General features: G+C 57.9%; 1 protein-coding gene across 1 annotated transcript in view; it reads left to right on the top strand.

Moving 5' to 3' along the window:
* The first annotated feature begins 489 nt into the window (after nucleotides 1-489).
* LOC101701200 (kinesin-like protein KIF19) overlaps nucleotides 490-13,760 on the top strand; it is a 36,720-nt gene continuing 23,449 nt past the window's right edge. The window contains 9 exon segments of the mRNA XM_021254197.2: nucleotides 490-1,894; nucleotides 2,625-2,705; nucleotides 5,421-5,531; nucleotides 7,872-7,959; nucleotides 8,555-8,691; nucleotides 8,916-9,041; nucleotides 10,007-10,201; nucleotides 12,586-12,735; nucleotides 13,302-13,424. Coding sequence (XP_021109856.2) covers nucleotides 1,808-1,894; nucleotides 2,625-2,705; nucleotides 5,421-5,531; nucleotides 7,872-7,959; nucleotides 8,555-8,691; nucleotides 8,916-9,041; nucleotides 10,007-10,201; nucleotides 12,586-12,735; nucleotides 13,302-13,424 — 1,098 coding nt within the window. The 5' untranslated portion in view covers nucleotides 490-1,807.

The raw sequence follows: 13,760 nt of genomic DNA, 5'->3' as shown, positions 1-13,760 counted from the left end.
GTGCAGTGTGGCTACCCGCTCCCCTGTACCTCATGGTGCTGTAAGCACAGAGGGGCACTGAGGGCCTGTGGCCAGGAGCATTGCAGGCCAAGGCCTGCTTGAACTCTCAGGACAGTCTGCTCTCGGCAGGGGACAGAGCCAAGTGCGGCCCTTGAGAAACCCTAGGAATTCTGTACTGATGTCCGCACCCTGGGCTCATGGTCAGGGCCTCCGTCCTGGCTGGTCCCCTGCATCTTCATCTTGCTTCCTCAAGTTCCTCTAAGATGCTGTCACTGTCGGAGTCCTGCCGTCAAGCCTATCCCATGCCCTTCAGCACACGTTGCACAGCGTTCCTGGCCATTCCCATGTTCTTTAAATGTGCCAAGGTTTTATGGCAGTGAGAAAAAGGCATACAGTTCTATCACAGTAACATTTTTAAATAGCTTTCAAAAGTTTTTCACTGTTCTAAACTCAACTGTAATTGTTTTACATGATTTGTAAATAAAAGAATTTCTGAAATGCTGGTGCTTGCTCTCTTCTGCGGTAGAGACGGACTTCCCAGGACAGCCTTCTGTGGGAAAGTTCCTGCCCTGCCCTTCCCTGCCCTGCGCCTGGCTCATGAGCAGGAGGATGGGTGTTCAGGGCTCAGGTATTGGAGGGCCCGGGCCTCCCTGCAGGGCTGTCTAGGAGGAGAGTGCTGGGACCTCACTTCTGGGCTCAGCCCCCTGTCACCCAGGCCTCAGTCTTGTTTTGTTCCAGGAATGAGGCTGGGGGACGTGGACAGCAGAGGGGTGACAAGGACTTTCTGATGCCCAGCATTGATCTGGACACCTAGGAAGGTAAGAGGGCCGTGACTGAGCACAGCACTGACTCTACATGGTTAAACTGTCCAGTTTGGGTCCCAAAGAAGAGGCTGGGTGCTGCCTCCCGGAGGAGAGCCTGTGGCTTAGTGACCTTGAGTGACTCTAACCCCACTCAACCTCTACACACTTTGCAGCTCTAGTTGGAAGCCGTGCAGTGGGCTCAGGTCTGGGCTTCCTGGATTTAAGCTTTGTGTTGGTCCAAATGCAGGAGCATTATGAACCAGCCTGGTTCCTTGCATGCCTGACTGGAGAGCTAGGGGCAGGACCTTCCTCCAGGGTGCAGTGGGAAGAGCCCAGCAGCAAATACACCTGATTAGTCTTTTTTTTGGTACCGGGGATTGAACCACTGAGCTAAATCCCCGACCCCGCCTGATTCAATAGGCCCTGGTGTGGAGACTGACTAGAGAAAGGCTTGGAAGTCACATCTGCATGTATCTCACAGGTCCTCTCAGGGTTGCTTTGAAAGGTGTCTGGAAAAACGAATTTACAAGATGTTTGATTTGACATTAGCAGTTGCTGTTTGTTCCCTGGAATGGGAAAGCTGTAAGGCCATGGGAACCTGCTATGTCAAGGTGGCTCCAGGGTGGACAATGTCTCAGGTGACCCTGTGGCTACCCCTCAAGGACTCAAGGTGGAAGAAAGGGGCCCTGCACTGCAAAGAAGAAGTTTAGTCCATCTGCAGGGCAGGTGGCAGGTGGGCTCACGGGGCACAGGAGGCCTGTGGAACCTAGGTCGCCATGGCACTGGCGTTTGGGGCCCACTGAGCCATGAGTGGGCTGTCCTGACTGCAGAGAGGGTTAGAGGTGACACCACGTTTGTAAACAAGCTCTCGGTGGCCCTGGCTGCCCCTCCCCAAGGACCCAGCTGATGTCATGGGGCGGGGCAAGGTGCACTGAGACAGGTCTCCTTGCCTCCGCCTCTGCCAGGGTTGCAGGAAGCACCAGCCCTCCTAGCCATAGGGCACCATGGCCTCCCAGAACACCGCTGGCCTCTCTCCAGCCCGGGGCAGCCCGGCCTTCCGGGAGATGGAGCCCAAGGACCAACAGGTCATGGTGAGCACCCCTTCCTCCCAGTGCTGCTGTCCTCTCCTGCCACTCCCAGCCCAGTGCCCTCAGGGCAGGTCCTCTGCTCCTCGGCTGCCCCTCTCTGGGACCTAATGACCTCCAGCCTCTCCTTGGCCCCTGCCCTGTGAGCCCTCCTTAGGAACCTCAGGGCCTGGACCAGGACCCCAGATCGGGGCAGGCACCTACTGCTAGGTGACTTGGATTGTGCCTGTTTGCCTTTGGGTGAGCTAAGGCTGGGACTTGTTCCAAACCTGTAGTCTAGTCAGAGACCAGCATGAGTGGCCACAGCTCATACGCCTTCCGTGGGCCCCCTTAATAAGGGAAGCCAGGTAAAGAGCATGGATGGCCTACAGTCTCCCTTTTGGTAGACAATGTCTTCCCAGAGTGCTGTCTGCTGGCCTGATGAGCTGGGCTTGGTGTGCACCTTTTCTGGTGGTCGGTACTGGTGAGGTGGTAAGTTCCCTCTGCAGGCGGGGCGGGTTGCTCTCCCTCTTTGTGCCTTAGTCTCCCATGTGTTCAGTGAAGCTGACAGTAGCTTGAGTTCCTCAAAGCATCGCTGTGGGGCATGAGAAACTTCCTGTAAGTGTTGAGGTGTTAGCACAGAGCCAGGGATTTCTCAGGGTTGGACTTTCACTGCTTCCCCAAGAGGAAGAGCAAGGGGCAGAGGGGAGGTCTTCGAAGGACGTCTGCGAACGTGCTACTGGTGTCCTACCCACAGGTGGCGCTTCGGATCCGCCCACTCAGTGAGGCTGAGCTAGAGGAAGGAGCCACCATCATCGCCCACAAAGTAGGGGACCAGGTGAGGTGGAGCCAGGGGACTTGTCCACGGTGGGGCAGCTGTGAGGCTCAGCGCCTCTGTGTTCTTTGCTCGTTTACCAAACTCATGCAGGGGTCAGGCTCTGCCATGCCCTGGCCCAGCTACTGTGTCTGGGAAGGCCTAGTGGAACCCTGGAACAGCAAGGACCAGAGGGCCCTGCAGGAGCTGCCTGAGCCGTGTGGCCACTGGGCTTGACCTCCTTGGGAGCCGGGACAGCAAGAAGAGAGGTCAGGTGGGCAGAGGTACCAGTCAGGTCTACAACTGCTGCAGTGCCCAGGTGGTTCTGCTGAGCTACCCACAGCTGGGGAGTGTTTGCTCTCGGCTGTCACCTGCAAGGGTAAATGCAGAGTCTGGGGGAGACATGGTTGGTGGGTTAGACTCTCCCGCTTGTCTTCCCTGAGAGTGAAATTCGGCTCTGGGGAGGGCAGAGGCCCCAGAGTGCTGGTGGAGAGAGATCCAGACAGCTGCCCCCGGGGACAGGAGCACCCAGTCTTTGTCTGGTGTGACAGGAGGAAGATGACACGGATGCGACACCCGGGGAGGGGCAGTGGTGAAGCTGTGGAAAACCAAACCAAGGGAACGAGATGGCAGTCAGGGCGAGGGAGCGAAAGGTTCTGCAGGAAAGGACTAAGCTCTGCAGGGCTGAGGGCTAATGCAGGCACTGAGTACTGCTCTGCCAAAACTCACATGTGACAGTCCCGTGCTGGAGATGGCACTGCCATCACCTGGCATCATCAAGGAAGGAGACGGGAGACCTGACGGAGATGCAGCACCCAGAGCCCATGTTCCGACAGGGTGTGCACCCCAAAGACGAGGCCAGCATTCTGGTGCCAGCGGGTGGGGCAGGGCTGCAGGAAGCAGCTTAGTCTTCAGAACAGTAGAGTGTGTTTCACACCACACAATTCACTTAGTCCACCCTGCTAGTCACAACATTTTCATAACCTGGCCAGAGACTCCACACTCTTTAAGCCGCCAGAACCCCCTAACCTGGCCCTGGCAGCCACTGGTCTGCTTTGTCTGGATTCTGGATGTTGCATAGAAATGAAACCCCACAGTAGCTTCTACCTAGCCTGCTGTTACTGAGGCTCGTCTGTGTTGTGACGTGCTCACATTTTCCCTTAACTTTTTAATTTGAAATGACTTCAGACCAATTACAAAGTTGCCAGAGCCCTATGGGGCTCCTGCATTCCTGTGCCTGGATTTCCCAGATGTTGACATTTTACCATGACCTTGCTTTACCATAACCTGATATAACCCTTTCTCCCAGGTACAGACTCCTTTCTCCCCAGCCCTTTTTAAAAATTTTTGAGACAGGGTCTCACTCAGTTACCTGGACTGGCCTCTAACTTGCAATCCTCCTGCCTCAGCCTCCCAAAGTGCTGGGATTACAGAACATGTGCTGTTGCACCTGGCTTCAATAATTTCTTTATATGAAAAGAAGTCTTTTTCTGGCCTGACGTCCAATGCAGTTAATAATTTTTGAGCACTTAGAGCTCAGGGCTGTGCCTATTGGCCCATGCACCCCTCTCAGCCCCTTGTGGTGGGTTCTATGATCACTGCCTTTTCACAGGGGAGAAAACTGAGGCTTGGAGTCGTGACTTGTCCGAGGTCTCATGCCTGGTAAGCTGTGGAGCCAGGCTGGGAAAATAGTCTGCAGGGCTCCAGAGCCCTTGTGACCGCCAGCTCCACTGGGCCCCTCCAATGGCCCTCCGAGTTGGAGCCCCATCCGATTTCACCTGCAGCACAGGCCTGGCCCACCATGGCTACACACAGACCTGGCCCCGTGTCTTCTTGTCCTATAGCCCTCTTGGTCTTGGAAGGAGAAGGAAAGCAGAGTCAGCTTAAGTCACAGGACAAGAGCAGGCCAGCAGCCAGGAGCAGCCCTGAGGGCCTGGGTGGAGCCTGCCATTAACTCCCCAAGAACCTCTGCAGACCCTGGTTGCCCAGGACCTCGGTTTCCAAAGCTGTGACCGAAGGGGACAAGGTGGTGGCCAGATGGCATGCTCTTGGTGCAACCCCCACCATGCCCCCAACTCTGCGGTCCTCTCAGGGACCCCGGTCCCCAAGTTCCCACCAGCCAGGGTGTACTGCAATCCAGATGCCCCCCAACTCCCTAGGAAGGGCTCCTTTGGGCAGACAGGCTCCCCAGACAGCCTCCTACACTGTTTCCTAATAACATATTTCTACGGGATGGGAGACACCCCTGGGGCCCTGGGCTCTGAGGAGCAAAGCCGTGATGGAGGGTTTGTCACAACCCCTTTACTTTCCCAGTCTATTCTTGGACTATCCTTGCCCCGTGAAAATCCTCCAGGGTGTGTGGGGTGAGCACCACAGTGGGTGGCCAGCCCAGCACCCACAGGTTGCAAAGCTCCTCCTCCCCGATCTCCTTGGTTCAGGGCAGGGCTTGTCACCGTGGGGCCTGGGCCCTGGGGACCTGCTGCTGACGCGGGTGTGTTGTGCTGGGCAGAGCTGCCCTCCTGGCCAGCCTTGGTTTGTCGGAGACGTTGATGGGTGTAGTGTGAATGTGGCAGCAGCACCCGGCAGACTGGGGAGGTCACGTGTGCTTTGGGGTGCGTGGACAGGAGCGCTGCAGGCTGAAGGGGGGCGGAGGCCTTACCTGGCCCGGCCCGGCTCAGTGGGGCCCTGGGCCTGTTTCTGGGGAGTTCCGACCCGTTCTCCCTTCTCCCTCCTTTTCAGGCCGTTGTGCTCATGGACCCTGGCGAAGACCCTGAGGACCCTCTGCGTGCGCACCGGTCCCGGGAGCGCACCTTCATTTTTGACAGAGTTTTTGACCAGCACGCGTCACAGGTGCCCACTCGACCGCCCTCCCAGCCCACTCCCATCACCCCGTCTTCCCCCAGGGTCCCCATAGGAAAGGGGGAGGCACAGCTGAAAACCCAACCAGGGACCGAGAATGGGAGGCCCCCTAAGCGCCGGCCACAGGGGGGCTTCTCTTCAGGTCAGTAGCTCCCTTTCTCCCACAAGGGGCCGCTGCTGTGGGCCGAGGGGGGAGACCTCCCTCCTGCAGCCCAGATCTCAGGAAGGGCAAGGGCAGCAGATGACCCTCGGTGCTGCTCAATGTCTCAGGCTTGCTGTGGGGTGGCCGGCAAGAGCCATCCTGAGCAGAGGTGTTCACACAGAGACCTGAAGGGGCACAAGTAAGGACAGGAAGGTAGGGTTCAGCCCATTTCACAGATACGCACCAAGGCTCCAGAGGTCAGTGAGGACCACCCGGGTTCTCAGGCCAGCATCAAGTCCTGCTCCTTCCTCACCCTTCCCATCAGTGCTACCCTCTACCGAGGACCCATGCTGCCCGCTGTGCCATCACAGCCTATGAGGAAGGACAAGCTTTGAGCCCAGGCCTGCTGAGACAGGGTGCAAGTGACAGAGTCTGGGGACCTTTGGCCCAAAGTCAAGGCCCAGTGAAGGCTGTGGGACCCTGTGCTCACCCCAGTGGTTTCCTTCCAGTGGAGAAGTGGAAAATTGGCCCCAAACCTGACTCTGAACAGCCCAGGCCTGGGGTGTGCAGTCGTCCGCCAGCAGGTGTGGCTGAGGGGGATGCATCCTTGTAGACAGCAGCAGTCTCTGCCGGGCAGCCTTTCAGGCAGTGAGGCTGGGTGCCACCCGCCGGCTGTTCCCTATGGTCCTCTCATTCAGACGTTAGTGGGTTCCGGCCTTGGCTGGCAGCTCCTCCGGGGGGTCTGCCCAGGGACCACCTGTGCCTTCTCCGTGTGGCATGGGTTCTCCTGCAGCACAGTAGCCTTAGAGGTGCAAGAGGGTGAGGTAGACCCTAGAGTCCTGGCCCACAGCTGGCACAGAACTGCCTGTGCACACCTCACAGTCAAGCAGTGCCCAGGGCTGGTCAGGCTCAAATGCGGGAGATCAGACTGGGCCCCTCTGAGGAGAAGCGGAAGCATCTACAGCCTCTTCCACCTGCCACTCTTTCTCCCCCGCCCTCCAGCACCCTGAGTCTGCCCACTGAGCCCCAGCAGCCCCTTTAGCAGGGATGCGGTTGTCCCAGAGAGTGTCCCCTCAGTCAGGGCTCCACACCATTACCCAGCAGCGAAGTCCCTGCTGCTGCCCGAGCAAACTGGCTTTGCTCATGATGAGGTCCTAGTGGCACCGCGGTCAGGAGGGGTCTGATCACCAGCAGTCCTCCAGCAGCTACTGTGAGCCAGCGCTGTGTGCGAGACCCTGGAGTACCTTGTTCTAGTGGCCTCACGGCGGCCCTGCGCACAGGGCACAGATCCCCACTCTACTGGTGAGGAAAGGGCCTGCCTGTGGTCACGCAGCCCCAACCAGTACCAGCTTTGGGGTCCCAGAGGAGCAGTAGCTGTAGCAGTTTCATGAGCAAGGTGCAGAGAAGGTGCCCTGGAGGTGGGGCTGCTGTTCGCTCAGCCCAGCTGAACCCGCATGCCTTGTACACCCGCCCTGATGGTGTTCCTCCTTGAACCCCCGGTGGGCAGGGAGCTCACTACCCACACACCCTACTGCTAGGTATTGCAGTCTTGTAGCACATCCTGTGTACCCCAAACTGCCCCTGCTGTTCGAGTCTGTGTTTTATCCCAAAAAGGGGGGTCAGAATAACCAGGCATGGTGGCACACACCTGTAGTCTCAGCTACTCAGAAGGCCGGGGCAGGAGGATTGCAAGTTCAAGGCCAACCTGGGTAAGTTAGTGAGACTTGACCTCAAAATAAAGATTTTTAAAAGAGCTGGGGTTGTAGCTCAGTGGTGGAGGGCTTGTCTAGCAGGAGCGAAACCCTGAGGCCATCTCTAGTACAGCAAGGGAAAAGAGGAATCCTGATGTTCTTCCCAAGCCACTGCTCCCGAGCCTCCTTTTCAGCCTCTCAATTCCCGCAGAGAAGCCCCGGGAGAAAATCCCTTGTGCCCAGTGCTAGTGTGCATCAGGCCTCACAGTGGCAGCTCCACACTGCTGTCTCACACCAAAGGCTCTGCACAGGGAGGCTGTGTGCCCAGAGTAGGCAGTGATGGGACTGGGATGGGAACCCAGGAGTTTCTGACACGGAGCTCTGTCCTCTGTGTCCCATGCACATGACAGGGTTACACCATACTGCCACCTCCAAGGAGCCAGGCTGCCAACTCAGGCTGGACGTCCTTTGACTGCCTGTCCTTCTGTCTGTCTGCAGGAAGATGTGTACTCTGCCACCATCCAGCATTTGGTGGAGGGCGTCATTTCTGGATACAATGCAACAGTGTTTGCCTATGGCCCCTCAGGTACCGCCCAGTGCAGTGTCCCCAGGAGGGTACTGGGTTGGTGGCAGAGGAGCCTTAACAGCACAGGAGCCCACCTGCCTGGCCCTGGCTTCCTTTCACAGCTCTGAGAGGTGGGTGGGAGGACTCTGCTCACAGGTGAGGAATGAGCCCAGGGCCTGGTGTGACTCCAGAATTCAACCCAAGCCTTCACTCTGCTGCCCGTGAGAAGCACAGATTTCTTTCTCCTCTAAGTTGAGTTCAACCAACATTTGCAGACCTAAGCTACCTCTCCCATCCCTGGGAAGTAAAACCAATGAGGATCAGAGCAGGCCAGGCCAGCCCTAGTTCTGCCATTGTAGATGGGGAGAGAGGAGGAGGCAGCCTGTCCAGGGTTGCAGCGTGTGCCCATTTCACTCATTCATCGCACACACGTCGGCAAGCGCTAGCACGTGCCAGGCTCAGAAGGAAGCAGCAGCTGAGGCCTCGCCTTCAGGGGGCAGAGGATGGGGGTGAGGCGCTCCTTGCAGGCAAGCACTCCTTACCAATTGAGGTGTGTTAATTCTCTTATCACAAAACAACACATCTGAGCCGTCTCAGGCGCCCACCTCTCCCACAGGTGCGGGGAAGACCCACACCATGCTAGGCATGGATGCAGAGCCTGGGATCTATCTCCAGACCCTCACTGACCTCTTCCAGGCCATTGAGGAGACCCAGGACCACATGGAGTACAGCGTGTCCGTGTCTTACCTTGAGGTGAGCCTGCCCACCTGCCTCCACTGCCTTGTCTGCAAAAGGGGTGCAATCGCACGAGACGCAAGTGCGTGTGTGAAGCCCCAGCCCTGTGTGTTAGCCGAGTGCTGGCCGCCTGTGCAAAGCCTCCGCCCCAGTTTCTCCGGCAGCTCAAGCCCCAGTGGGATGGAAGTCCTTGTAGTTCTTTGCACCAAACCTTCTCTGTTCCAACCTTTGTTTTACCTCAGATTTACAATGAAGTGATCCGGGACCTCCTGAACCCATCCTCAGGGTTTCTGGACCTGAGAGAAGATTCTAAGGGCAGCATCCAGATTGCTGGCATCACAGAGGTCTCCACTTTGAACGCCCAAGAGGTGAGGGTCAGCCACATCCTACAGCTCACAGAGTTCTGGTTCAAGTTTGCTGAGCAGAGACCAACATGTGACTCCATAGTGGGCTCCAGCGTTGGGATCTGAGCTCAGAAAACGGCGATCATGCCTCTCTGCTGGTACTCAGGGCAGACGTCACTCACGGACCCACACCATACCCCCTGCCCAGGCACCTGCCGCAGGCTCGGGCCTCTCGATGTAACACTCCAGGCAGCCTGGCTGGTCTAAGTCCACCTGCCACCCTGACTAATGGTCACTCCTTCAGCAAGGCCAGCCGCAGACGCTTCTGTACCTCCATCTTCTCTTTGCCTGTAGTCTGCCAGCCCACACATGACACACCCTCAGGGTGGGCCTTCTCCTGCCCAGGGAGTCTGCATGGCTCCTTCTCACCTCCTGAGTCAGCACCGACTCCTCAGGGCTCAGGCCTTGCCCCCTGTGCATGGCCACGCTGGTCCAGCTCCATCATTACCAGCCCGTCATGTCCTGCTGTGGGCTTGCTGGGGATGCCTCCTTCTGTTCTTGAGTCTAGGTCACCTTTCCACATGTACCTTGCAGTCCTAGCATGGGGATGTACACAGCGGGTGCTCAGCAGGGGCTCCCTGGCCTGAGTTCCACAGCTGCTTGCCTGGCAGATGGGTTCCAGCCCCCCAGCCAACCCTCTGCAGCTGCCTGAAGTTGGGCTGCTCTGGGCTCTGTGGAGAAGAGGTGGGTGATTCACTGGTGATGTCTGCTGTGGGTGGAGAGTGGGAAGAGCCAGTGCAGGGGTCAGGAATCTGCCATTTCTGCTCGGCCAATGGACTGATTTTTTAATTACTTCCTGCTGCCAACCAGAAATTGCCCCCCTTTCGCTACTCCAAGCACCCTCCCCGGGACCTCCACACCCCCGCTTTCTGGGTGTTTGTTCCTTGAATGCAACACCCCAACCACCGCCCTTCTGCCTGTGTCCTCAGATCATGCAGCTCCTCACCAGGGGCAACCGGCAGCGCACACAGGAGCCCACGGCCACCAACAAGACATCCTCACGTTCTCACGCGGTGTTGCAGGTGACGGTGTGCCAGCGGAAGCATGGCCCAGACCTGGCAGAGGAAGTGCACCTCGGCAGGCTCTTCATGGTGGACCTGGCTGGCTCGGAGCGTGCCTCCCAGGTGTGGCCCCTGAGATGTCATTATGCCCACTCCTTGGGACCCCTCAGTCCCTGTCCCAGCAATGGCACTCACTGAGCGTCCCCCCCTTCTCCTGTCTCTGGGTGTGTGTGTGGAGCTCCTTGGCTACTCTCCAGTGGCCTGAGCAGTCCTAGGGTACAGGGAGCCAGCCTAGGGCCGGGCACCAAGAAGGAGCTGACAGAGGCAGTGTCAGAACAAGGTCATTAGTAAGTGACGTTGGCCACATCCCTCTGGCACTTAGCACTCACCAGTGCCATCCCAGGAGGGCAGTGTTGTCCGCACTAGACAGCATGGAAGGTTTGACTCAGGACGATGTGACCTGGCATTGCTCAGAGACGTGGGGGCCTAGGCCCGGGCCCTGGCCCCAGTCCATGCCCTTCCCTGCTGTGGCGGCCCCTCCTCCCACCGCACTGTCTGCTCTGTGTCTCTGGGCCAGGTGACCCTGAGTCTCATCGCTCCCTGCTCTGTACCAGCCACCTTTGGATGCAGGTCGTGGCTGTCTGGCTGAAAATGGAGTGTATTGGCAGAAAATGTGAGGTTCAGGGAGACCCGCAGATCGGGAGAGGACTGCCAGGGAAAAGACAGCTTGTCATAGTCCCTAGGAGGAGGGACACAGCCCACTGCCCAGGGCTACCCAGGAGGCAGAGGTTGGGCACAGGGCTGTGGTGGTGTGCAGGAGCCTCTGCCGAGGTTCCTGTGGAAGGACCAGGTGAGCAGAAGGCTCTGGGGCCTCAGGGTGTCCCTCACCACCTGCACGTGGTCCTGGCTGACAAGGCCAGGTGGATGTGGCCCGGAGTGTGGACCCCCAGAGGCAGTGGCTGGGGAGCGGGCATTGGGTGGACGGGCATGAGGGTGAAAGGTGAGCTTGAAGGTGAGTCTGCCATCCTAGGATTGGCTGAGCCGGGAGGGGTGCCTCCATGTCAGTGGCACCCCAAGATCTCACAGCATCAGAACACAGAATATAGAAGACGCAGTCAGGAGAGCAGCACCTTGAGGAGACTGCACTGGCCTGTGACAGGAGCTAGGACTGCATCCATCCCAGCTGGGCTCTGCTGTCTGGGGAAGCAATGGAAGGCAGGTTGCCCTCCCCAGGGCTGGGCACGAGGGAAGAGAGCACCAGAAAGGGGTCCAGGTCTTGGGCCACTGCTCTCCCTTTCTTCCACTTGCTGCGTGCCTTTGGGCAGGCTAGCCCCCCTCTCTGGGCCTTGGGGCTTGAGCTGTATATTCAGTGGCCTAGTGCTGTCTTCGGGGTCTGCTCGGCTCTCACAGAAAACATCTCACAAAAAGAGTTTGTTCTGGGCACAGGTCTCCAAGAAATCTCCTATCCTGACACAGACGTGTGACACAGGAGCGACTGCCCCTGGCTTGGCCACTCTGGCAGCCTGAGTCCTGGTTGGCAGCAGCTAATGTTTGCAACTAACTTGTGTGCTCTCTCTGTGCTCAGCACTGCGGACTGAACCCGGCTCCTCCCTCTGAGCCACATCCACAGCTCTTTTAACTAATAGGCTCCAACTTGTTTGTTTTGGCTTTTTTTGGTGCCGGGGATCAAACTCGGGACCCTGCGCTTGTGAGGCAGGCGGCAGAACCATTGAGCTAGATCCCTGGCGCTGTTTGTTTGTTTGTTTGTAAGGCTCCAACTTGTGATCCTCCTGCCTCAGCCTCCTAGAATGCTCAGGTTACAGGCAAGCGCCCCCCTGCCTGGCTTGCGCTGGCCTTTTCACATGCTGTCCTGCAACATCGTCCTCCTCCCCCAGCCCTACGAAGCGTGATTAGGGAGTGGGGCTGAGAGGACCAGGAGATTTGGCTGCAGTAAGCAATTTCAGCTGCTCAAAACCCTGTGCCCAGTAGGCTCTGAAACCCTCGCCCAAAGACGCTCTCGTCATTCTTTTGCGATTTCAAACACAATAAAGCCCAGAGACTTCGGAAAGTGTAGAAAAGCAAGAGGGAGAAAATGAAGGGCCATCCCTGCCCCTGCCCACGACACTACACTGCCAGGTTGTCTGCCCAGCAGTACTTTTCATTTCGGGTTTTGTCCGCCTGGCCCTGCCCGGCGGCCTTGCCCATCTGTTTGCTGGCACTTGTGGGTGGCTGAGCACTGCTGAGGCCAGGACCAGGGACCAGGGCCAGAAAGGTACAGGGCTGTGCAATCAAGGGGCCTGTGTTCCCCGGCAGCAGGCGGAGAGTCGGGAATCTGAGGGAGGTGGATGGCGGGAAGCACAGGAGGCCGGGTCACTCCGAGAGGCTCTGCAGGGTCGGGGTCTCCAGGAAACCTGGGCAACGGGGCCAGCCCCCCCCCCCCGAAGGGGACTCAGTGGCTGCAGGGTGGCACACGGGTCCCACGCTCGGCCGGCTGGCCTCTGCTGCAGACCCAGAACCGTGGCAAGAGGATGAAGGAGGGCGCCCACATCAACCGCTCGCTGCTGGCGCTGGGCAACTGCATCAACGCGCTCAGTGAGAAGGGCAGCCGCGCGCAGTACGTCAACTTCCGGGACAGCAAGCTCACGCGCCTGCTGAAGGTGAGCACTCAGGCTGGGCGGGCGTGGGCCGAGGTCCAGACACGAGTCTCAGGCACTTCCAAGAACCCCTTAAGGCACGGGGAGGTCGCAGCCTATCCCCACCTCTACCCCTCCGAGTACAACCTAGCTTTGCTTGCACACCCCCAGGGACAGGGAGCTCCCTGAAGCTGCCTGTCCCATCATGAGGGTTCTGATGTGAGAAAAGTCCTCTTTGTGCTGAGATAAATACTGTCTTCTGGTTCCACAGCAAGGAGAGACACAAATATTTTAGTATATGTGCTGCCAAAGCAAGCACAGAGATAGAAATAAATAAACAGGTGGAGCGGTAATTAAATGTCCCTATAAACTATCTCTTGGTGTAATCTGCTCTCATCAGAGCAGAAGGCAAGGCTGAGTGGCCTGGGATGGGTCCCACATCATCCGAGGGCCCCTCCTGGAGCACCAGCCCCAGCTTCCTGGCATCAGCTATCCCTCTTGGGGTTGGCTCCAGACCTGGTGGTGGCTGGGGACGGGCTGGCATCCTGGGCAGCTCCTATCACCCCAGCTCAGTGCTTCCACCTGAGTAGGATGCGCTGGGAGGGAACAGCCACACAGTGATGATTGCCCACATCAGCCCGGCCAGCAGCAGCTTTGAAGAGTCTCGGACCACACTGCTCTACTCATACAGGGCCAAGAACATCAAGACTCGGGTAAGACACCCATGCTGGGGGGGGGACTTGTAATCCTCCTGCCTCAGCCTCCCGGAGTGCTGGGGTTAAAGGCATATGTCACTGTGCCTGATTCCTCCCTTTTCTCTTTGTTTCTTTCTTCTCTTCTTGCATAAGGACACTTGGATTTAGGGACCACCCTCATCCAGGATGTTCTCATTTTGTGTTCCTCCATCACATCTGCACAGACCATTTTCCCTAATGAGATCATGATCACAGGGCCTGGGGTAGGGCTGGGGCATTGTTTGCTGCGGGGCAGGCATGGCTGTGAACTCTTCGTGTGGTTTAATGCATTTCATGCAGCTTTTGGAGGTGGAT

This window comes from Heterocephalus glaber, unplaced genomic scaffold (genome assembly GCF_053883595.1).
Source record: "Heterocephalus glaber isolate CG9 unplaced genomic scaffold, H.glaber_assembly_v1.0 deba00001610, whole genome shotgun sequence".
Taxonomy (NCBI): domain Eukaryota; kingdom Metazoa; phylum Chordata; class Mammalia; order Rodentia; family Bathyergidae; genus Heterocephalus; species Heterocephalus glaber.
This window is presented reverse-complemented; position numbering and strand designations above follow the sequence as displayed.